We start from the raw sequence: 22,087 nt of genomic DNA, 5'->3' as shown, positions 1-22,087 counted from the left end.
TTATTGTGGGAAACAAAACCAAAAGAATGGTACAGGCTAAGTAAGAAGAGCCCGTTAGACCCAACAGAAATGAAACTATACATCCGCACAAAAACTACCCAGATCTGTACACAAATGTTCATAGCCGCATCATTCGTCACAGCCCAAACAGGGAAACAAGCCACACATCCATAGCTGATGAATGGATAAATAAAATGTGGCATACCCGTACCATGAAATATTATTACTCAGAAAGAACTGGGGATGAAGTTTCAATGCATGCCCTAACTGATGAACCTCAAAGACAATATGCTTTTTAAGAGAAAAAAGCCCATACTGTATGATTCCATTTCTTTCTTTCTTCCTTTCTTTTTTCTTTCTTTCTTTTTTCTTTCTTTCTCTCTCTCTCTTTCTTTCTTTCTTTCTCTTCTTTCTTTCTTTCTTTCTTTCTTTCTTTCTTTCTTTCTTTCTTTTCTTTCTTTCTTTCTTTTCTTTCTCTCTTTCTCCTCTTTCTTTCTTTCTTTCTTTCTTTCTCTTTCTTTCTTTCTTTCTTTCTTTCTTTCTCTTCTTTCTTTCTTTTTCTTTCTTTTCTTTCTTTCTTTCTTTTCTTTCTCTCTTTCTCCTCTTTCTTTCTTTCTTTCTTTCTTTCTTTCTTTCTTTCTTTCTCTTTCTTTCTTTCTTTCTTCCTTTCTTTTTCTTTTCTTTCTTTCTTTCTTTCTTTCTTTCTTTCTTTCTTTCTTTCCTTCCTTCCTTCCTTCCTTCCTTCCTTCCTTCCTTCCTTCCTTCCGATTTTTATTATTTATTCATGAGAGACACAGAGAGAGAGGCAGAGACATAGGCAGAGGGAGAAGCAGGCTCCCTGCAGGGAGCCCGATGTGGACTCAACCCCAGGACCCCAGGATCATAACCTGAGCCAAAGGCAGATGCTCAACAACTGAGCCACCCAGGCATCCCCATATGATTCCATTTCTATGAAATGGCCAGAACAGGCCATTCTATGGAGACAGAAAGCAGGGGAGTGGTTGCCTACGCCTGGCAGGAAAGAGGAATGGGAAGGGATTGCTGCTGTGTATGGGGTTTCTTTTAAAGGATGACAAAAATGTTCTAAAATTAGTGCTGATGGTTGCACAACCATGTGAGTACACTGAAACCATTTAACTGTTTACTTTAAATGGGTGAACTCTATGGTATGTGAATTTTATCTCTAACTTGTTTAAAAACACAAACCATGGCTAATGATACAATGAAGCTAGTGACAGAGCTTCACTGAGGGATATGGTCTCACCCTGTGTGCTCAGAGAAGCTCAGGTCTTCTCCCACAGAACTTAGCCACAGGCCACCTGAGAATCCAAGGTGCAGGAACATGGATGGAAAAGACGGAATCCTTAGATTTCTCCACAGAGACCACATGACGAGGAGTTCTGACCCCCGCACCTCTTTCCTGGGTAGATCATTTAAAATTTTATGGAATCGATCTCACTATTCTGTTTTTTCATTTTCGGGTTTCAAGTCATGCTTCAAAAAGTATTCTCCGTTCTTAAGATCATAAATCGTATTAACTAATGTTTTCCTCTAAGGTGGGTCTTCTTACATTCAAATCTCTGCATCACCAGGAATTTAAATACTCTACTGAGGATCCAGGTTGTTTTTGTTTGTTTTGCCAGGCAGATAGCCAATTATTAAATCAGGAGGTTTTAATTTAGGGCCACAATGATCTTGGGGTATCTTGTAACTTCCAGGAATTAAATATTAAAAAAAAGTGTGTTTGTGTGTGTGTGTGTGTGTGTGTGTGTGTGTGTGTGAGTGATTTTTCTGGGGAAAAAGGGTTACAGATCTTGTCAGATTCTCAGGGGTTTTGTGACTCACAGGAAAACCACGAGCTCTCTACCTTTTATAATCTGGCGTCCAGGTAGACTATGCATGTATGTTCCAGTGCATGAAACTGAATCCAAGCCAAGAGGACAGTTATTAAACAATTACAAGGGAGGCCTGAGCCATTGCTTCTGGGGGAATTCCTCTGTCACATGTCAAGTGAGAGTTGACTACCTTTGGTCTGACGGTTTATTGAGTCAGGGAATAAGAGGTGACTCTCACGGGCTCTGCTTGGACCCTATAAAACTTTATGTTTTTACTCATCTGCTGACAAATCAGTGGAGATAAATCATTTTAGCTAACAAAACGTGGGGCCCTCTTGTCAAAGAATTTGAGGAGGCTTATGGTCATAACTATGAATAAATGATGAAGTGGAAAGGAAACTGGCAGGACAAAGAAGGTGGCAAACCCCTGTGTACAGACTCAGACATTCATGTACTAAATAAATATGCAACACCCACTGTGTGCCAGGCGTGGTCTAGACTGGGGGTTCTAAAAGTGTGGTCCCTGGACCAGCCGTTTCACCATCACCCGGGTACTTGTTAGATGTGCATATTTCCAGGCCCACCCTAGACCTCCTGAATTAGAAGCTTTGGAGTTGGAACCCACCAATACGCTTCTTAATAAACCTACCAGGTGATTCTGATGCATGTCCAAGTTTGAGAACCACCGGTCTAGCTATTGGGGATGTAGTGGTGAAAAGACAGACAAAATGCCTGCTTTCCTCATGGAGTTGCCATTCCAGTGTGTGTGTGGCAGGGGAGACAGGAGACAAGTAAACAAATAATTGAATGTGATAATGTTCTGATGGTACGAAAGTGTATGAAGGAAAAAAAGCAGGGATCCCCCACCGCTTTTATGCTTTTTTAAATCTGAAATAAAAAAATGATAAGCAAGAGGAGATCATGCAAAGAGGGGCAGAAAAATAAATGTGTATACTTTAAGTAGAGGGAATAGCAGATGCAAAGGTCCTGAGGTAGGACTAAGGGCTAGATGAGTAGCATCACTAGAACATAGTGAGGCAAGGAGTTTATAGTGGGTGGACTTAGGGAAGCAGGTGGTGGTAGCAAGCTTAGTTTTTGTTCTTAGAACAAGTCAGAGACACCAGACAGTCCTGAACAGAGACATGATCCGATTTTTCTTCCAGCAGGAACCCTCTTGAATGAACTATAGAGGGTTAGGGTAGAAGCAGGAAAATCAGCTAGGAGGATATTGCAATAACCCAGAAATACTGGTGCTTGGATGGACTAGACCAACGTGCAAAGATGTGTTATTAAGGGAAAAATAAACAACAATGCAGGACACTGTGCCTAGTAAATTGTTCTTGAGCCTATACACTATATTCAGGTATATGAAGCCATTTTCCCCCCAGAAGAATCCAAAAAAAAGAGTTAATAGTGGTTATCTCTGGGGAAAGGGGATTAGGGAGGGTCATTTTATAGCCTTCTGGATGTCATGCATTTTTGTCACGTGTATGAAGCATTACTTTTATTTATTTATTTATTTTTAAACATTTTTTTAAAATTTATTTATGATAGTCATACAGAGAGAGAGACAGAGGCAGAGACACAACAGGCAGAGCGAGAAGCAGGCTCCATGCACCAGGAGCCTGATGTGGGATTCGATCCCGGGTCTCCAGGATCGCGCCCTGGGCCAAAGGCAGGCGCCAAACCGCTGCGCCACCCAGGGATCCCGCATTACTTTTATTTAAAGATAAAATATTTTAGAATGAAAAATTGATGTTGCAGAAAATATGAAATAGAATAGGCGATGGGTGATCGGTATCAGAGAGAAGAAGCCCACCCCACATGTGTTATAGTCCTTTCCAAGCACTGGCCCCTGAAGTCGCTGGAAAGGCAGGCTCACTGTGGGGTGAGCTCCTGTTCTTGGATTGTGATGGGATCAGGCTACTGCCCGCTCAAGAACCGTGAGGCCCTCTTTCTGTCCTGCCACTCTGGTGATGTTTGTGGCTTTCGGGTCTCCTCGGGCAACTAATACAATTTCCTGTGAATGCCTGTTGCGTTTCTCTCTGCCCTGTTTGTCAAATCGCTCCCCGGTCATTCTGGCACTTGGTTCACCATGAGGCCAGCATGCCCTTCATTTAATTGCATGATTTGGCATAAACAGAAGGAAATACTTTGCTAGGGGACAGAGGATAATGCAGCATCTGATTTCTCCTGTCAGCTGATTAGGATTTGTTTGTCCCAACAAGGTCAAATGAAATTCGAAAGAAAATGCAGTGTGTCTGGTGTGTGTCTCAAATAACGGCATCATTTATGTAAACAGGACGAACAAAGAGGAATCTTAAAGCCAATGTTGACTCTCAGCCTCAAGATTCAAGGGACAGGAAGCCATCCTTGGCTTATAGGTTATGCCTGGAGAGAAAGAATATTGGGGACATTTTTAATTCTGTTGGTTCTGCTCTGGTTCTGCTTTCACGTTGGTAAAGTAGTCAAAAAAGTGATGTCTGATTTTCAGAGGCACTGAGGACAGGATAAGTAAAACCACAGAAATGCCCCATTCTACCTCTATCACCCTGCTAAGGCTCTTCTAAGAGGATCAGAGCCACTTTCTATAAGAGCAACCACTCAAGTGTTCCATTGAGTCAATCTCTTAGGATGTGGAAGGAAAAAATCTCACCTCTGGAACCAGCCACAACATTTTCGGTGTGGATGACTCGGCCACGGCCACGGCCACACCTCTGTGGGTAAACCTACCAGGCCTCTACTAGGGTTCTGCTGGCCCTGCATACAGGTTGTGGCCATTGCAGAAAAATGGTCTAAGAGCTTTGAGGGAAGAGGCGGTTTCTGTTACGGGATCTGTATAGGATCTGGCATACCGTGGATGCTTAATGAGCAGCCCCCACAGCTATTATTTCCACAGACTGTTTCCTGGCCCAGAGCTGGAGGGCTATTCTGAGGCCAGACTTCTCAGATGAGGCAACCCCCAGGTCTCTTCCCATGCTAAATAACAGGCCAGAAAGTATTATCATGTCTCATGAGTCAAAACATCTAAACGTATATTATTTAAAAGATAAATCGAGATGCTTGACATGAAAGTTGAAGTAAATGTGAAACTTGGGGGATGTTAAAGTGACATTTTAAAAATTTCAATATTGAGAGGGATTATATTACAGTGAATACCTGAAGGAACCGAGGAGTCACTATTACCCAGTATTTGTACAGTAAGATTGCCGAATACCAGATACACAGTAAGGAAAGTAAGTTTATATCAGTAGCTAGGGATTATATTTGCCTAAAAGCTGTGTAGGTGTGTGTGTTTTTTAAAACAGCATTTCACAACTGGATTTAACGGAAAAACAAAACTAAAATAATTACTTAGACTTGCGTTACCCTTAAAAAGTGTTTTTAACGGTGCTTTCACACACTTGGGCACACGGGATCGTCACAACCCTGCTGTTGGCCTATAGGGAAGATGTTAGCAGGGTCCCTTTCATCTCCATTAGGAGGGAGGAGGGACCAGGGAGTCCTGAAGAACTGAGCTGCCCTGGAAGGGCCAACTGCATTGTGTGGGCAAGCTCAAGGGTGTGACCCTGAATCAGGGACACCTGCTTTTAAGTCACAGCCAAGGCTTTAATTAGGGGGAACAGCCTTGGTGAGACCCTGAGCTGCTTCTCTGTCCTCAGAATTTTTAGTTTGCTTTTCAATGGGCCTAGTTTCCCAACTCAGTGTTCCCTAACTTGAAAATCTATCACTCCATGTGCTGGGAAGTTAAGATGCACGCTGGATGCGGTCTAATAATTCTCCAATACTGAGAAGATGACTGTCTGAAATATTTTTATGTTTTTGTGCTTCAGAAGGCCCTCTGGAAATGTGCAGATCCTCAGGAAGATTATTATTATTTTTTACTTTTTACTTTTTAAAACAAGATTTTATTTATTCATGAGAGACACAAAGAGAGAGGCAGGGACACTGGCAGAGGGAGAAGCAGGTTCCCTGCGGGGAGCTCAATGCAGGACTCGATCCCTGGACCTCGGGATCATGACCTGAGCCAAAGACAGACACTTGACAGATGCTCGAATCACCCAGGTGCCCCAGATTATGATTTTTTTAAAGTAAATCATGAGCACCTTTGAATCTATGGACATGGGAGTTCATGGACGTTCCAAATTAATAAAATTTGGTGAAATCAACTCTTCTGGTACTTTTCAAGTCCCTTTTAGGAGAGCTGCAGCTTGCCCATTATTGGAGCTAGGGGATGTTTGCGCTTCTGTTCCAGAGGATGAGCTTCTCTGACACTCATCCCCTCAGGAGGCACAAAATGGCTCTCCGGATGCTACAGGAGGCGTTTGGAGGCTCCCACCTCCACCTTCCAAGGGGAAGTGGAGAACAGAGCCTATTTCCAGTTCTCACAGGTCAGTCTGTACCTGCCTGTCTGAATCATCAGGTGGGGGGGGGGGGGGGCTTAGACTTACACACAGCCCTCCAAGGCCCAGCTGCCTACCCGAGGAGGAGGGACTCTTCATCAGTTATAGGAAACTGTTAATCATGTTTCCATTTAGTCTCTTCCAAGATACACCCTGATCTGCATCCTTTCAATCCAATTTCCAGCTTCATCCCCTTTCTAGCCGAAGAGTTATTTGCACAGGCAGCTTCCTCCCTCCCTCACCCAGTCCTGGCCTTCGGCAGAAAGATGATGCCCATTGTCCTTTGATGCAATCCCCGCCCCGGGCGCCGGGCTCACCTGAGGATTCGTTAGCCTGGCCCAGCAGGGAGAGGCTCTGCTGCGGGGAAGGGAGACGGGCTCACTCCGCAGCCCCCGCCTGGGCGGCCCGGCCCTGAGTGGCTTCGCCGTGCCCCCTGCGAGGCTTGGCTCTGGGAAGGGCACAGACTCACACGCACGCCCCGCCACACACAGACACCGACACCCGTGCGGGGTGCCAGATGTCAGAGAAGGACTCTTTCACCCAGCAGCCTTCGGATTCCAGAGGAGCGTCTCTGAGCCGCGACCTGCTGTTTCCCCGGCGACTGAGCCTTCCAAATAAACAGGATTCTGCTCAGACAGGCCGGCAGGCCACTCGGCTCAGCGGTGCCCGAGACAAGCCCCGCTCACACCGCCCCGCCGCTGCTGGCCGTCAGACCTGGGCACCGAGAGCTCGTGTGTGTCCCGGGGGGGCAGCGTGGGCTGCTGTCTGAAGGCAGGTCCCCTCTGCTGACAACCAAGGCCAGGGGGAGACGGAGAGCCTGACGCTGCCCACCCCCCCCCCCACCGGCCTCCCCGCTTCCCACACAGCCCTGCTGGACGGTGGCGACTCTGTGGCACGGTCTGGAGGCGGACCGGCGACCTGATGCGCGTGCCACGGCCCGTCCCCTCTCCCCACACAGAGCTGCAGTAACCCAGAAGCTCCGAGCCGGCGTGGGGCTGCTCGGGAAGCAGCTGCAGCACTGCGACAGTGACTGGGAGCAGACGGATTCCCTCTCCCCTTGGACCAAGAGGCACAGTCCTCAGCCTGCAAGTTTTTCAGGTAAGAATCTGAGTCTCTGTTCTGGGGAACAAAGGACTCTGTTACATGCAGAGCTGAGGGGGTGTGTGGGGGTGTGTGGGGGTGTGTCCAAGTGCAAGGACAACAACAACACGAGAGGGAAGATAATCGGGGAAAGTTGAGGCAGTAGGATGCTTTAAGCAGATACCACTGGGGGACACCGAGCAGCTCACCTCTGGCTCGGCGGCTTAGACGATGGATGACGCAGACTGCTCTGAGGGAAGGGCTTGCTAACGGCCCAGGCAGGTAAAAATAGCACCCAGAGTTTAGAGACGGTAAAAATAATCATGCCCAGCGCTGCCCGGCACCTCTGTTCCTCCACTGCCAGGCTGGTGAGGACTGCAAAGGGCAGAAAGTTCTCATTTACTAACGGGCTGGATGTGGCCCCTTGGGTTCGGCAGAAGCCAAAATCTGTGGCTTTGGTGAGTCCGGCTGGTGTTAGCCTGCTGTGTCATGCTCACCCTGGCGGAGCCTGGACATTCAGCTGCCTCGGGAAGTCTGTTCTCTGGGTGGGCACCTCAGACTTTATCAACATTTGGGGAGAAAGGTCAGGCTGAAATATAGGATTAGCTGATGGTGATTCGACAGGCTGGCATTCTGTGGCCCCAGCAGCCCCCTGGGTTATTCCTTACCTTCCTTGTGATCTCCTTTGAAAATCACATCCTCCTCTCAGTACCCCTGCAGACAGGCACCAGCAGAGAATGGCTAGCCACACCCATGTCCCGATTACATGCCCCAAGTGTACAGCTTCTAGAGCAGAGCACTTGACAAGTCTAACCTCCAGGCCTGGGGTAGAATCCAGGTATCCAATCAAGTACCCATTTTTCAGAGACCCAAGAGGAACCCAGCTTATCTGGGCTCCCTCTGTGACTCTGCAGAATGTAAACACTCTGTGCTTTCTCCAGCTGTTTTAATCCACTCCCACTTTTCTCCATTCTTTTCTGCTTGGGCACTTTCCCTTTCATTCCCTACAGGGATGTGATTGTTTATGATTTAGCTCTGTGCACACCAATGGGCGACGGGGACACAAGCATCCAGAAAAGGACGAGCCAGGCTCTGTGGGAGGCTGAGCCAGCCTGATGGGGGCAAAGGGTTGAAAAGAAATGAGCCTGGCTTTGCAAAGTGGTGTCTGGTGAAGTGCTGGCCAGCTGTTTACTGGGGCTGTGCGGGTGAATGAGTGTGGATTTTGGTGGAGACTGTGATTCACAGTCACAAATTCCCTTTTCCTTTGTTTTCTTTGTGTTGGTCATTGAGGGCTTCTGAGGAAATTCCCCTTTTGAGATTGTATATCTGAAGGCAAGATCATCAAATTGCTGCTGAGGGGCAGCTGGTGAACACTGGACACCTTCTTGTGTTGACCCTGCCTTTTTTAGTATGAGTAAATGGATTTGCAAATGAGGTACTTAGTCCAAAGCAAAGTTAATACACAAAGAATTAAGAAGAGAAAACACTGAGTTTCTTGTAAACTGCCTCCCAAATCTGGTGCAGACATATGTATATATGGCTTGGTTCTATAAAGGGTTTAAGGAGACACTATCTGCTTCATTAAGTGGTTTGACCTCACAGGCCAGTAGCATCAACCATGGTGATTATACTTGCAGATGGTAGATGGACATCATATGCTCATTTACACTTAGGGAAGGGATGCCTGACCCCGGGACAGACAGTGTGCTTGCTTAATCTGCTGACATACATTCTGTGGATCCTGCGTGAACTCTGGAGGATCATGAGGCTACCAGGCCTGCTGTGTTAGCATCTAGGAATTAGTGATGCTGCAGAGTGGAGGCATACCCCTTCCACTTCATCAAATAGGTGTTGCTTGGCTAATGTAATACTCCTTGATTTGAGCTACTGGATAAATCATCTGTAGTCATTTGTGTCACAGGCATACCCTGTTTTAGGTAAGTCTACACCTACACATAACACAAATTATAGGCGAATGCGTTTCTTTCCCTTGAAAAAGGATCTGCTGGGCAGCCCCGGTGGCTCAGCGATTTAGCGCCGCCTTTGGCCCAGGGCATGATCCTGGAGACCCGGGACTGAGTCCCACGTCAGGCTCCCTGCATGGAGCCTGCTTCTCCCTCTGCCTGTGTCTCTGCCTCTGTGTGTGTGTGTGTGTGTGTGTGTGTGTCTCATAAATAAATAAATAAATAAATAAATAAATAAATAAATAAAATCCTTTTTAAAAAAAGGATCTGCTAATCAACAAATGTTCATCGAGTAGAGACAAGGTGTCCCATCAAAAGTTACAACTGGATGAAGCCCATGCAATGGCAGAGAAGGGAGGGCACCTACCTGGGTGGGCAGGTAACAGAGCATTCTCTGGCCTGGACTGACAGGATGTCTAACTCAGCTGGGAGGCAGAGTCCAAGGTATGGGAATAAGGATAAGCATCTGGACCTGTGGGAAGGGAATAGTCATGGTCTGATTCCTAAATATCACTACTTAAGAGAGGCAGCCTAACAGGGTGGCCAAGGGCATAGATTCTGCAGCTGAACTCCCTGGGGCTTGAACCCAGACTGTGCCATTTATTAGTCCTGTGGCCTTATGCCTCAGTTTCATCATCTGTAAAGTGGGATAATAAAGTACCATTCTTGTCGGTGAAAGGATCAAATGAGTAATGCTCTGAGCACCGTGCCTGGCTTATAGCAAAGACTATGTATTTGCTATTATTACTGAAAGGTGGGTCTTAAAAGGGTGTCCACAAGTCCATTTATTCCAAAGTCTGAAGTGACCCTCTATGAGTGGCCACTAGGGACACCTTTTGGCACTGGCATGGCGTTTTGCTTGTATCTCTGAGCATTCCGAATTCGAAGGGCTTCTGTGCTGGTTGCCAGCATTTCCTGAGCCCTTACTCTGTGCCAGGTACTCGTGCTTGGCTTAACGCACAATTGCTCAAGACCACCTCTCTTTGTCCAAGGAATGCTAGTGATGGGGGCAGGTGTGAGAGGCATTCCCACCTTGTGCCAGGGAAGTGTAGATGTGGGGGCTCCTTTGGAGAAGACTCATCTCAGTCTCTCCAGGGCCTGTGGTTTTCAAACTTTCACATGCATAACAATCACAATGGAGCTTATTTAAAAAAAAAAAAATCAGGTACCTAGGTTTAGCCTGGTTCCCGAGGGACCCAGGATTCTGCATTTTCTTGGGGTGGGGGTGGTCCAGGGGATTCCGTCTTTGGTCCAAGGGCCACAGCTAAAGTCTGATCACTGCTCTGGTTCTTTTCTCTTCGTTACTGTGAACAAGAACACAGAGCCATTTGGCTTCTATCAGTGACAATAAGTCTCTTCCTTGTCATCACCTTCTTCTGGAATGACCATCTTCCTGGGACAAGCCCTCCCCTGATAGTAAGATGGACGACAGCACACCTGCTGCACCCTGACTTACTACGTGCCTGGCACACAGCAAACCCTCCATCTCTACCCTCACTCGGTCTTCACGGCCATCCCAGCAGTTAGGTGCAGTCCTTACCCACCTTTTACAAGGGAGGGCAACAGCCCCACTGCTAGTAAGTGGCTGATCTGGGGTATGAACTCAGGATGACCCAATTACCATGGCAGCGGCTTGTGACCTCTAAGCCAGGCAACAAGCAAAGTTTTAGCTGTTCATCAATTTGGTCTTTCTCTTCTTGCTCTTGGGTTCATACTCCTCTCCTGTCCACTTCCAGTGCTAGGTTCCCATATAACTTCCTCAGAAGAGAAGGTGTCCCTGTGCTTCCCTATTTTTTTCTCCTTCAGTAACTCAAAAAGGGTTGGGGCAATGGATGGGTGGAAGGAGATGTTATGAGGTGAACTAGGTCCTCTGCTTAAATTTACACACTGAAGTCCTAACTTCCCCTCTGCTCCCGAATATCAGAATGTGACCTGGCTTGGAGAAGTCTTTACAAAGAAATTCAAGTTTAAATGATGTCGTTAGGGTGGGACCTAATCCTCTATGACTGGCATCCTTATAAAATGGGGAAATTGTGACACAGAGACACATCTAGTGGGATGACATGAAGACACAGGGTAAAGAGGGCCATCTACAAGTCATGGACAGAGGCCTGGATCCCTCCCTCACAGGCTCAGAAAGAGCTAGTGGCCATCTACAAGATGGAGAGAGGCCTGGAACAGCTCTTTCCCTCACTGCTCTCAGGAGGAGCCAGCCCTACCAATACCTCAGTTTTGGACTTCTGGCCTCCAGAAGTATATATACTATATACACTGTTCTGTTGTTGAGCCACGCAGTCCATGGTACTTGGTTATGGGAGCCCTAGCAAACTATGATAGTGGGAACCAGAGTCCGACATTCCCCCTGCAGGCCCTGAGTTTGGGGTAATCTAGCTTAGGTAAACGCATCATACCAAGCTATGACAATGATCTCTTGTCTTTAACTTGTGACTGTTCTTCTGTTGGCTTAAACAGTGTTCACGGGAGTCACAGGTAGGTCCAAGTCCCAGAAAAGAAGGAGGAATGAATAGCAAGAATGAGGAGGGAGGAGGTAAGGAAATGTAAAGAAACAAAGAGGCAGGAAGAGAAAAAGGAGAGAGACTGGGGACTGGGACGAGGGATCCTAGAGGGTCATTAATGCTCACTTCGGGTCCATTTCACTCATCTGTGGGATACCACCTGTGTGCAGGGAGCATGTGCAACACTACGGCTACAGAGCCTGGAATGGATGGGTCCCTACCTTCATGGAAGCTAGAGACCAGGTAGGGACACAGACTTCAATCACGTAGTACTTCTCCTGCGTGTCTCAGGAAAGCAAAAACAATACCAGACTCAGTCAGAGGGGTCTGGAAAAGCTTTGGTGAGCTCGTGATGCCTGGATTCAGATGTGGGGCGCCTGGGTGAGAGATGAGTGTTTCAGATGGAGGAAAGAGTATGGCCAAGGTCACATGGGATGAGGAAGTGTGGCATTGCCAAGGAGTGGAGGAAAGGCCAGTGTGGCTGAAATGCAGGGAAGAAGAGGAGCCAGTCAGAACTCAAGGCCCAGGAGGGGGCCGGACCATGGCCGTTGTGGTAATGATTTAGGTGCTTCAAAAGAGAACCATAGAAGGCCAGAGAAGAAAGCGATCCTATATAGGGCCAATTCCTTTCAAGAAAAGGAAAGCTGGAATAGAGATGCCAATGGTATGGTTTAGCAGTGGTTCCCCCCTAGAGCAAGACATCAGGCTTCTGGAGCTCACAAACCTGAGGTTGGCTACATTGCCTCTAGGGACTGAATTCCAGGACGCTTCCTAAAAACATGTTCTAGCCATGGTCGACCCTCAACAGAGCACTTTCTAGGTGTTTGTCAGGGTCCTGTTGCTAAGGGTCAAATAGGTATAGTTCTCTCCTGTCAGCGAGGTTAATTAGCAAGCTTGGCACCTCAGATGGGTTGACCAGGCAGCCCCATGTTTGGCATCAGTTGGAGGACAAAGAGAGGCCTCGGAACAGAACCTCTCTGCTTGCTGCACTTCGCCTGCAGCTACAGGGGCAGGCATGCATTCCAGAGGCTAATTATTCAGTGGGGCCCTGGAAGATGGCAGAGATTCAGGTTGTGACTGGGAAGGAGGTAAGGGCAGGAAGCCCAGAAAGACCCCCGAGGGTATCAGGGCTGAAAGTGGGCAGAGAGGCGTCTGAAAGGAGCAGAGCAAAGCCAAATGTTGCCTTATTCCTGAGCTCATGGGAGCAGCAGTGAGACGGGCCTGGAGCAGGCAAGTCGCGGCTTGGGCCTGCAGCCCTCGCGGGGGCCGAGTGCCCCACCACCGCACACCGCTCCCACCACTGGCAAAGCTCTCCCAGTGCCAGTGGTTGCTGGCATCATCCGCCCAGGTGGTCCCAATGTAAAACCAATTCCACACCTTTGCCATGTGCCCCGCCTGCCACAAGAAGAACTCTCTTCCTGTTTCTTTCTAAAGAGGGACAGCATTTGGCTAAGCAAGGATGAGTTCTTGGAGCAGGTTCTTAGCACACTTTGGAGAAGAGAAGTGATTTTCAAGAAGGTGAGTAAGCAGCCCGAGGCCTTTTGGGGAGCAAGACCCCCTGACCCACTCAAGCCCTGCTGGCCTCTACTCTGTTCCTCTACAGTTCCATGTCCTTACCTGCCTCTCCGACTTTATGACTGCCATTGCATCTGCCTGGAATGCTCTACCCTATTCTTCACATAGCAGATCTTTTCACCCTCGGGCCTCACCTCTCTCGGCAATTCCCCAAAGAGGATTTCTTTCCTGTCTCTTCCTATCATGGCACTAGTCAGTCTATATTTTTCCTGTCAATTTTTTAAAACTTACTATTACCCATCCTCCCCTCTGGAACATAGCACGAGCCTCGTGAGAGCAGGATCTTATCTATTTTGTTTTGTGCTGTATCCCTAGGACAGATCCTAGCTACAGAGCGAGTGCTCAGTAAATACTGGCCCAATGAATGAGTGAGTGCATCACTCAGTCTTGGTGTGGGAAAGCCAAGGCCAAGGGCAGCAGTGGGATCTTGCACTCTGTTGCTCCTCATAGCTCTGGAAAGCGGTGCATCACATCTGAAGCAAAGCTGACAAGTTTGCACCAAGTGCCTCTGACCCTGACTTAGGAGAACACCGCCCCCCTTCCCCGGTCCCCATGCTCTGTGCCATCTACTCTGGCTTAGCCAGCTTAGTCTCATCTCTTCAGAGGACTCATTTTGGTTGCCTGGAAAAATCCAGCTTTGTTGTATTATTCATGCTTAGAGACGAATAACTTCTTTTGGCTACTGTGCATCGAAGGCAAACAAGTGATGTCAGACACCTAGAAGGGAGACGTTGATCTGGTGTGTTCCAGCCCTCGCACCCAAGGAGGCAGATGGAACAATGCATCTTTGCCTTCACCATTGGTCTGATGGGAATAGAAGCAATTTGCATCAATTAATCAATGTGTGCAAAGTGCTACACTAGTACTTCTGGGGACCTAAAAGAGCGTCTAGAAAATGAGATTCTTCTTGTCCTTTCTCAAGATCTCTGTCAGAGTTTAGAAATGGCAATGTGAGGAGAGCTGAGATGAAGGCTCCAGTCCCTCCCTGGAGCCCGCACAGAGTAAGTCTCCAGCCCAGAGAACATTCCCCTGGTTCAGAGTCATGGGTGGGTTGGGCGTTAGTGATATGGAATTTAAGTTACAGGAGCAAGGATAAAATCTTCGCTCAGGTGGCCACAAAACACTTGCTGCCATTCTCCCCAGCTGATCCTGGATGACTTTTGCTGAGGGCTCTGTAAGCAGAGTTCTAAGCTCCTTGGAAAGAGAGTAAACAAAGAAGCCCAAGATTCATCTCATAGTTCCAATTCTGACCCACTGCTCTCATTACCCTTTCATTAGTCCAGAATGACAGTCTGTGGTGCCTAACGGTAGGGTAGCAAGATGGTCAAGAGCATGGACTCTGGGGTGAGGCTGCGTTTGAATTCCGGCTCTGACTCCCAATAGACGCATGGCCCTGGCTGAGTTAGACACTTCCATTTCTGTAAAATGGAATAGGGGCACCTATTTCCTGGGGTTGGGGCCAGGAGTATGTGAGTTAATAGAGGTGAAGTCCATTCCGCGTTACATTATCGATGCTAGACGTTGCTCTCTCCTAGCATTGGGTTAAGACTAGTGAAACAGTACAGGTAAAGGACCAAAAATGTTTTAGTATGCAACACACAGCATGGTATTTGCCCATTTGCCAATAAAACATTAATTATTGCTACTGACAAGTCTGCAGTCTGGCTAAGGCTTTTTTAGAAGCTTTTGCAAGAATTCATTTCGTCTAAAAAAATGTGCCTAGGACATGAAGGTCACCTGCCGTCCTGCTGTTCTGCCATCAGCTTTTATTTTTGTTCCAAGGGACAATTATCACCCTGTGCTTTCTCAGCACTTACAGCCCTCGTGTCAGGAACCTAGAACTAGCCAAGAAAGCAGGAGACCCTTTGAAGAGCTGAAGCATGAAACAGACACAAGCTACTCGTTCAGCAGTTTCAGGCTGAGGGCGTTTCCAACAAACAATTAAAGAAGGAGTCATCTTCCGCAGGCTCCTTCAGCTCAATTCACACAATGGCTCTGGGATTCCCACGGTCCAGGGGCATGGGGTTCCTCAGGGCATAGACTCCTTGCAGATTCTGCCCTAGGGCCCTGGTCCGGGACTTTGAGCTTAAATCATTTGAGAATCCAACTGCAAGGATGAAAGCCACAGACCGCTGTAGGCTGGCCTGGCCTGGATTTTGCTTTCGGCCGGTCCAGTGCTCTGCCCCTCCCTCCTGAGTGGCCTTGGGTAGGGAACTGATCCTCTTTTAAGCTTTATGTTTTATGTTTCTCTACAAGAGAGGCCTCTAGAGAGTTGGAGGTTGGAGGCTAAGCGTGGTGTGTAAAGCTCCAGCTGTCTCTCTCTGTGCTCCTTCCTTTGTGGCCTTCTTGACCATCACAGAGCTGTGGAGATGGAAAAAACACCCAGTGGTGATCAATGTTTTAAAGGCGTGCAAATATTCGCTTGCACCAGGTGACCGTGAGCGCATCGCCTGGCTTCTGGAGCAGCACAGAGAGATGCATTGTGGGAAGGGGAATGCTGGCAGCACCCCCACTCCTCTCAGCCCATCCTTGCACCACAGAGGCTGGGCCCAGATTATGTATTTTCAGCCTGCTGCTCCCCTGGGACGTCAGACTTCTCATGAAGGCCTGAAGACTGATGGTCTTCCTTAAAGGAGGTGGACCCCTTCGTGACCCACTCTGACCTTCCCCAGATGCCTCTCCACCTCCCACCAAGGCCCAAGGATTTAACACACAGCTGCTTCAGGGTGGATCCAAATGCAGGCAGTGCACATGGGGGCAGAGCATTTCCAAGGCGATGTCCGAGTTGTCTCTAGTGACCCATTGACCTGACCCTCCCTGACTTACGCTGCCCCAGCACTGAGCCAAGCCTTTGGAGGGCGGATATACCTTAGGATGTCTGGCCGAGGCTCTACTGTGGTGGGAGGTTCAGATCCCACGCTGGGATGGGCCCTGGGGAGGGTCAGGGGGAGGGTGAGCCAAAGCAGGCTTCATCGTCTCAGTTACCTCCCGGCCTTCCCTTCTCCTGATGGAACGGCTGTCAGTTGCAGGGTGTGGGGGCCCCTGTCTTAGCAATTATAGAGAACGTCTCTTCAAAAAAGCTCGCAACATGTCTTGTTGTAGGATGGAATCACAGCCTGAATTGACTACTTTGGAGTCTCTTTATGCTGCAGATCAAGAGAAAGACCTCTGGTGACTAATTAGTAGTCCTACATTCGTCAGACCATTACAGCCCCAAAGTCTGTTTCCCCGGAGTCAAGGGCCCTCTCTCTTTCTGGCCGGTCCCACATCCTGCTGGGCCTGCGTTGGCCGCTCATGTTTCTCATTATCTCTCCCCCATCCTCTCTAAAGGCTTCTCACTCCACCCAGGGGTTTTATTTTTAAACTTGCACCGTAATGCTAGGGCTAAGCAGGACACACTGCCCACATTCACTGGAAACTGGGCTGCCTAGAAAAGCAGCCCCCTTTTCGGAGACTTCCTTCCTCCCCCCTCCCTTTCTTTCATATTTATTGGGCACCTTCTCTTTGAGGGGGTTTGCCAGAGGACACAACAACAGGGAAGGATACAGTCCCTGCCCTGGGGGAGCTTACATTCTTTTTTTTTTTTTTTTTTAAAGATTTTATTCATTCATTTGAGAGAGAGAGTGTGTGTGTGTGTGTGTGTGTGAGAGAGAGAAAGAGAGAGAGAGAGAGAGAAGGAGCAGGGGGAGGGGCAGAGGGAGAGGGAGATGCAGCCCCCCCCCGCCCCCCGAGCAGGGAGCCCGATGTGGGGCTCAATGTGGGGCTCAACATGGGGCTCAACGTGGGGCTCGATTCCAGGATTCTGGGATCATGACCTGAGCTGAAGGCAGATGCTTAACTAACTCAGCCACCCAGGCACCCCAGGAGCTTACATTCTAACAAGGTAGGCAACACTGAGCACATACACACACGCCAAGTAAGCCAACAAATAAGTAAATGCAATAAGTAGAACTGTGTTAAGATCACTTCTGTAAAAAGGACACAGAAGGCACTGGAATAAGAGAAGCCATTACAAATTAGGTAGACAGGGAAAGCCTCTATAAGGTGGTGGCACAGAAGTGAAGGCCAGAAGAATGAGGGGTGTCATGCAAAGAATAAGGCCAAGAATATTCTTTGTGGAAGGAAGAATATGGGGTAAGTCTCTGAGGTGAGCAAGTACTTGGTGTGTTCTAGAACTCCAAGAGAAAGCCAGGATACTTCGGCATCATGGACAAAGGGGAAACGTGCTCAAGCTGGAGACGTGTGCAAAGAACAGATCATGCAGAGATATGGAGTCATGTAGAAAGTTGGGGGTTTTGTCTGAGGGCAGTGGAAAGCCACTGGGGATCAGAATGAGGAGGTGACACACAATGATTGACATTTTAAGATGCTTATCAGGTCCTGAGTGGAGAACAGACGGGTCTCTAAGAGGGTCAGGAGGGTAGGAAGGACGTGTCTTAGCAGGGCTAAGAATCATGCAGAAAGGAGACGGTGGTGGCTAGGCTGGAGCAAGGCAGTGCCACAGCTAGAAATAGGCAGGCTCTTGCAAGAATCAGCCTGTCACTGCATGTTCTCCTTCCAAAGAATCACAAGACAGTATCCCACTTTTGTAAGACAAAGTAGACACCAAGCCCCAAAGTCAAGAGGTAGTCAAAATAAAGCAGTAAAAGTTTAGATGTCCTATTGCCTATAACTAGCCGTATTTATTGGGTTTCCAAACCCAATTAAGTAAGATTTGTCCAACATTGGCTCCCATGATCTTCTGAAAGGCATATAAAGGCTCCTTTCCACCTTGGCGGCTCTCTCTGTCCTTTACAGCTTTGGCTTAGATATGAGGCCAAATGGCTTTGATTGAGTGATCTCACCTACATACAAAATTCAAAGTTGACTTTATATCCCTGAAGGACCTGAATAGTGGTCTCTGCTGTCCAAGAGAAATGCAACTATTTATGCTCTTTGGAAGAAATGAGATAGAAAACAAAATTGAATAGCAATGTAGCTATTCTACATATAATAGTAAGAATAACAGCATTACTTGTAGCCTACTTCAAGGCACTTTACTTGTAGAAACTCACTGAATCCTCCAAGAGACTGACAAGGCAGGTATCAGTCTTAATCCTATTTAATGATAATGGAGCTAAGGCTGAGGGGGCAGTGATGTCTGGTGCTATAAGTGGCAGAGTCAGGGCTCTGGGGCCGGTTGACCCCTACTGGCTGAACAAATGCCTAATAACCAGGGCTCAGGGTTGCCTGCTTTGTGACTCCTCTATCTTAAAAACTGCGCTGAAAAAGACCAGAAGGAGATGATCCAAATTCTGAGTGGAGCAGGGATATGAGTAGATTCCTTTTTTGTTTTTATTTTATTTTCAAATGTTTGAAACACATAGCACCTGGTACATAGTGGATACTACTTAAAACTATTTGCTTCCTGAAATTGTTGGGTTAATGAGTATGTGTAATTTAAAAATTATCTTTACATCATTCATGTACTTCATCATAGGAAATGTAGGCAATACCAGAAAAAAAGATTTACCCATTATCCAGAGATAGTCACTATTAAAAGACTGGTAATATTGATATCTTTCTAGTCCTTTTCCTGTGTTTGTGTCTGTCCATCTCTTTCCACCTACCTGTCTATCTGTGCATATAGATGGCATGGATGCGTAAAACAATGGGATCATACAATATTTATAGACTTTTACTTTTTCACTGAGGGATATATCATGGGCATTCTCCATTCCATTTTATATTCTTTTAAAAGAGTATTCTTCACTGTGACTGTACATTTCCCTAGAATTTGTTTAATGAGCCCTCTATTACTGGATATTCAGTTTGTGGTACTAATATTAATAATGCTGTATTGAACCATCTTCTAAAATAAATTCATGCATATCTACATTACTATGAAAAAGAAGACTATTGAAATACGAAAGAGAGAAAGACACTTATCCAGGGGGCTCTTTTGGGTAGGCCAACTAGCATATTTCTGGCATGTGTCCTTTAGAATCAAAGCGAGATGTCATTTACAGTACTCTTCATTTTCCTAGTCTTGTCATTACTCACCTCACAAGTATGTTTCTAGTGCCATTGTTTCAAAATGCAGGTGGGTGAAGAAAAATCCCAGCTGTGGCTACAAATATGGGCCCTGGTGTTAGGGAGCTGGCTGTAAATTCCAATCCTACCCCTAGCCAGCAGGGCGACTCCAGGCAAGTTCATTTTTTGAGTCTTAGTTTCTTCAGGTGTAAATGGCATCGACCCCAGAGGGTACAATGAGGTAAATCAGATAAGGCTCTCTTAAGCACTTGCCCAGCCTAGAACGAATGCTCAGAAAATGGTGGTTTCTCTCATGATGAAGAGAGAGGAAGAGTGTTCTCACAAGTTCAGTGCTTTGCCTATCCTGCAGGATCCAAGTAAAATGAACTTAAAAAAAAAAAAAATCACTCAGCATACCCTCTGGCTGCATTACCCTTTTACTCTTTGTGTGTGTCTGTGTCTGTGTGTAAGATTAAATTAAAAAACAATTAACTTCTTCCCCTTCCTTGCCAAGAACCAGGTTTGCTGGATTAGAGATATATTTAAATTCTGTTGTTCACAGCTGCATTTAGCATTTAGCCAGCTGTGTTTTATAAATGTCTATCCTAAAATAAAAACAAAGCAGGCAAAAAGAGAGAAAAAAAGCAGGATTGTCTACATCAATCCTAAACTGCTCTCAGTTTTATATAACAAAACAGAAAATACCTAACCCCTAAAACACAGACTACAGAAAGAACTACCCTGACTTGTATGTTGTTAACACAGACACGCTGTTGGCACATAGTAGGTGCTCACCGAACCTTGCTGAACATATTTCTTGAATATGTGTTTTCCTTACAGACAGCAAGCTGTTGAGAAATAAATCAGGATATTCATTACATCTAAACACTGTCAGAGCCTGTGTGGAGGGGCAGAAGATGATAGATGATTGAATGAACAGATGCTTTCTGAGTTTGTAAATTGAGTGTTTGGGAAACTTTATCCTCCTAATTCATGGCTCTTAAAAGATGTTTATGATCCTGGTGGAATTGTGCAGGGCTTTCTCTAAAATGCCTTCAGGGAGAGCACGCACATATGATAAAGCACTACTGATGGCCAGGCCACATTTTTCCATTTTTGTGTAACTCCGGGAAATGCTCAGCAAAATCTTAGTGTAGGTATAATAGCGTATCCTCAGTATCAAATGGCTCTAGAGAACATAGGCAACACATGTGATTGTAGGGCAACGCATCACTGAGCCAAGATATTAATTACAGAACCAACTCCTAAAGCCAAGTACTAGGAAGCACCCCATAATTTCCGAGTAAATAACTGGAAGCGGTAAAAGTGCTAGCAACCACTGCTCCCGAGGATTTCTTTCTTCAGAGGCTTTGCTGGTATTGGTTGACTTCCCTCTGGGTATAAGAGCCCATGTGATAGGCGAGTCAAAGATAGCGTGCATTCTTTGCTCTCATACATAAGCTAAGCTACTGGAGGGGAGAGACAAGCCAACAACTCGATGGAATCCTAGAAAGAATGACCTGATTGCTAGGCGAGGCGCTCCAAGGCCCCTGAAGGAAGGAAGGACCCTACTTACTAGAGATACCATGGAAGGCTTTGCAACAGAGGTAGCACTCGATAGAGGCCCAGAAGGATAAGAAGAGTTGTAATTAGCAGCAATCGGAGGGGAAGGGCCTTCCAGACTGCCCTTGGTTTATGGTTCCTAAACCAACCATGAAGGCTTGAGAGTAGCTGGTGCGCGGCAAGGAGAGGGAGGTGCCCCAGAATGATAAGATGGGGAAGGATAAGGTAGAAAGTGGGGCTTTTCAGACTAGTTTGGGGTCACTGGAATGCTCTGCCATGGCCTTTGGGCCTTCCTGTCTAGGAAGTGGGAAGCACCGGGAGGTTTCTGATAACGGAAGCACTGGCATATGCAGACCCTCCCTTCAGAAGAAGGACCTTAGTGGCAGCGCTAGAAGTGGTTGGAATAACAAAGCTTGGAGGCAGGAGACCTGAGGCTCTGTCTTCCATTTGCCATCTGTTTAACCTCTGTAGTTTCCACAGTGTGGACCAGTGTCAGCTTGCCCCTTGAATGCTGTGATCCTGTGCCTTGGGCGTGTCTCCTGTGGCTTCTCTGGAACAACTGTCTTCTATTGCAGATCTCTGAGAATGTGGGGCATCCCCCAGGGTAGCTGCCTCTGTTCACTTCTCTCTTGAGGCTCCAGGTTGTTCTCCCTTGAAGATCCCACCTTTCCCCTCTGTTCTGACTCTCCTCCACCTGCCTCCAACTCTGACCTCTCCTCAGACCTCTCCTGCTTTCACTGTCTGCCCCACCCTCAGCTTCATACAGATGGGTGACTCATTTCAGGTGTAGCACAGGCCACGAGGAGCTCATGTCTGCTCTGCAGAGTGGGATTCTCCTGGTTACCTCCATTCTGTCGGTAAGCAGCCTCTCCGTTCCTATCTCCATCCTGCACACCCACACCGGGAGTTATCTGATGATTCCTATGTTGAGTTCCTGTCACTTGCCAGTGATTCTGGACCCATCACTTCCTTTCTGCTCTCATGGCTCTAGTTTAGGCCCCCCTCTTTCAAGTCAACAACTATTTATGGAACACCAGGGACTATGTTGAGGATATGATAATGCAGAGGAAGCACCCGGCCCCTGCCCTTGACCACCTTGCAGTCTAGCAAAGAAGATGAGCAGCAGTAAGCAAGGACTT

The 22,087-nt window shown here is 47.1% G+C and overlaps 2 protein-coding genes across 34 annotated transcripts in view; one reads left to right on the top strand and one right to left on the bottom strand.

The window, feature by feature from the left end:
- LOC144314033 (uncharacterized) overlaps positions 1-22,087 on the bottom strand; it is a 287,113-nt gene that overhangs the window by 63,578 nt on the left and 201,448 nt on the right. For 29 of the 32 annotated variants that reach the window (XR_013379678.1, XR_013379685.1, XR_013379686.1 and 26 more), the window contains 2 exons: positions 10,452-10,586; positions 9,650-9,754 (listed from right to left, as the gene is read on the bottom strand). Coding sequence is in view for 16 of the 32 variants with exons in the window: in XM_077897651.1 (XP_077753777.1) it covers positions 9,650-9,754; positions 10,452-10,492 (146 nt within the window). In the remaining 16 variants the exon portion in view is untranslated. Of the gene's footprint in view, positions 1-6,555; positions 6,927-9,649; positions 9,755-10,451; positions 10,587-10,738; positions 10,845-16,358; positions 16,639-22,087 lie in introns of those variants that run through there. The other 3 variants (XM_077897656.1, XM_077897657.1, XR_013379689.1) reach the window with 3 other exon arrangements.
- FGF1 (fibroblast growth factor 1) overlaps positions 6,569-22,087 on the top strand; it is an 86,418-nt gene continuing 70,899 nt past the window's right edge. The window contains exon 1 of one of the 2 annotated variants that reach the window (XM_077897644.1): positions 6,569-7,336. Coding sequence is in view for 1 of the 2 variants with exons in the window: in XM_077897643.1 (XP_077753769.1) it covers positions 7,554-7,600 (47 nt within the window). In the remaining variant the exon portion in view is untranslated. Of the gene's footprint in view, positions 7,337-7,453; positions 7,601-22,087 lie in introns of those variants that run through there. The other variant, XM_077897643.1, reaches the window with a different exon arrangement.

This window comes from Canis aureus, chromosome 5, assembly GCF_053574225.1.
Source record: "Canis aureus isolate CA01 chromosome 5, VMU_Caureus_v.1.0, whole genome shotgun sequence".
Classification (NCBI taxonomy): Eukaryota; Metazoa; Chordata; class Mammalia; order Carnivora; family Canidae; genus Canis; species Canis aureus.
The sequence above is the reverse complement of the archived record's forward strand: the minus strand, read 5'-3'. Positions and strand labels throughout refer to the sequence as shown.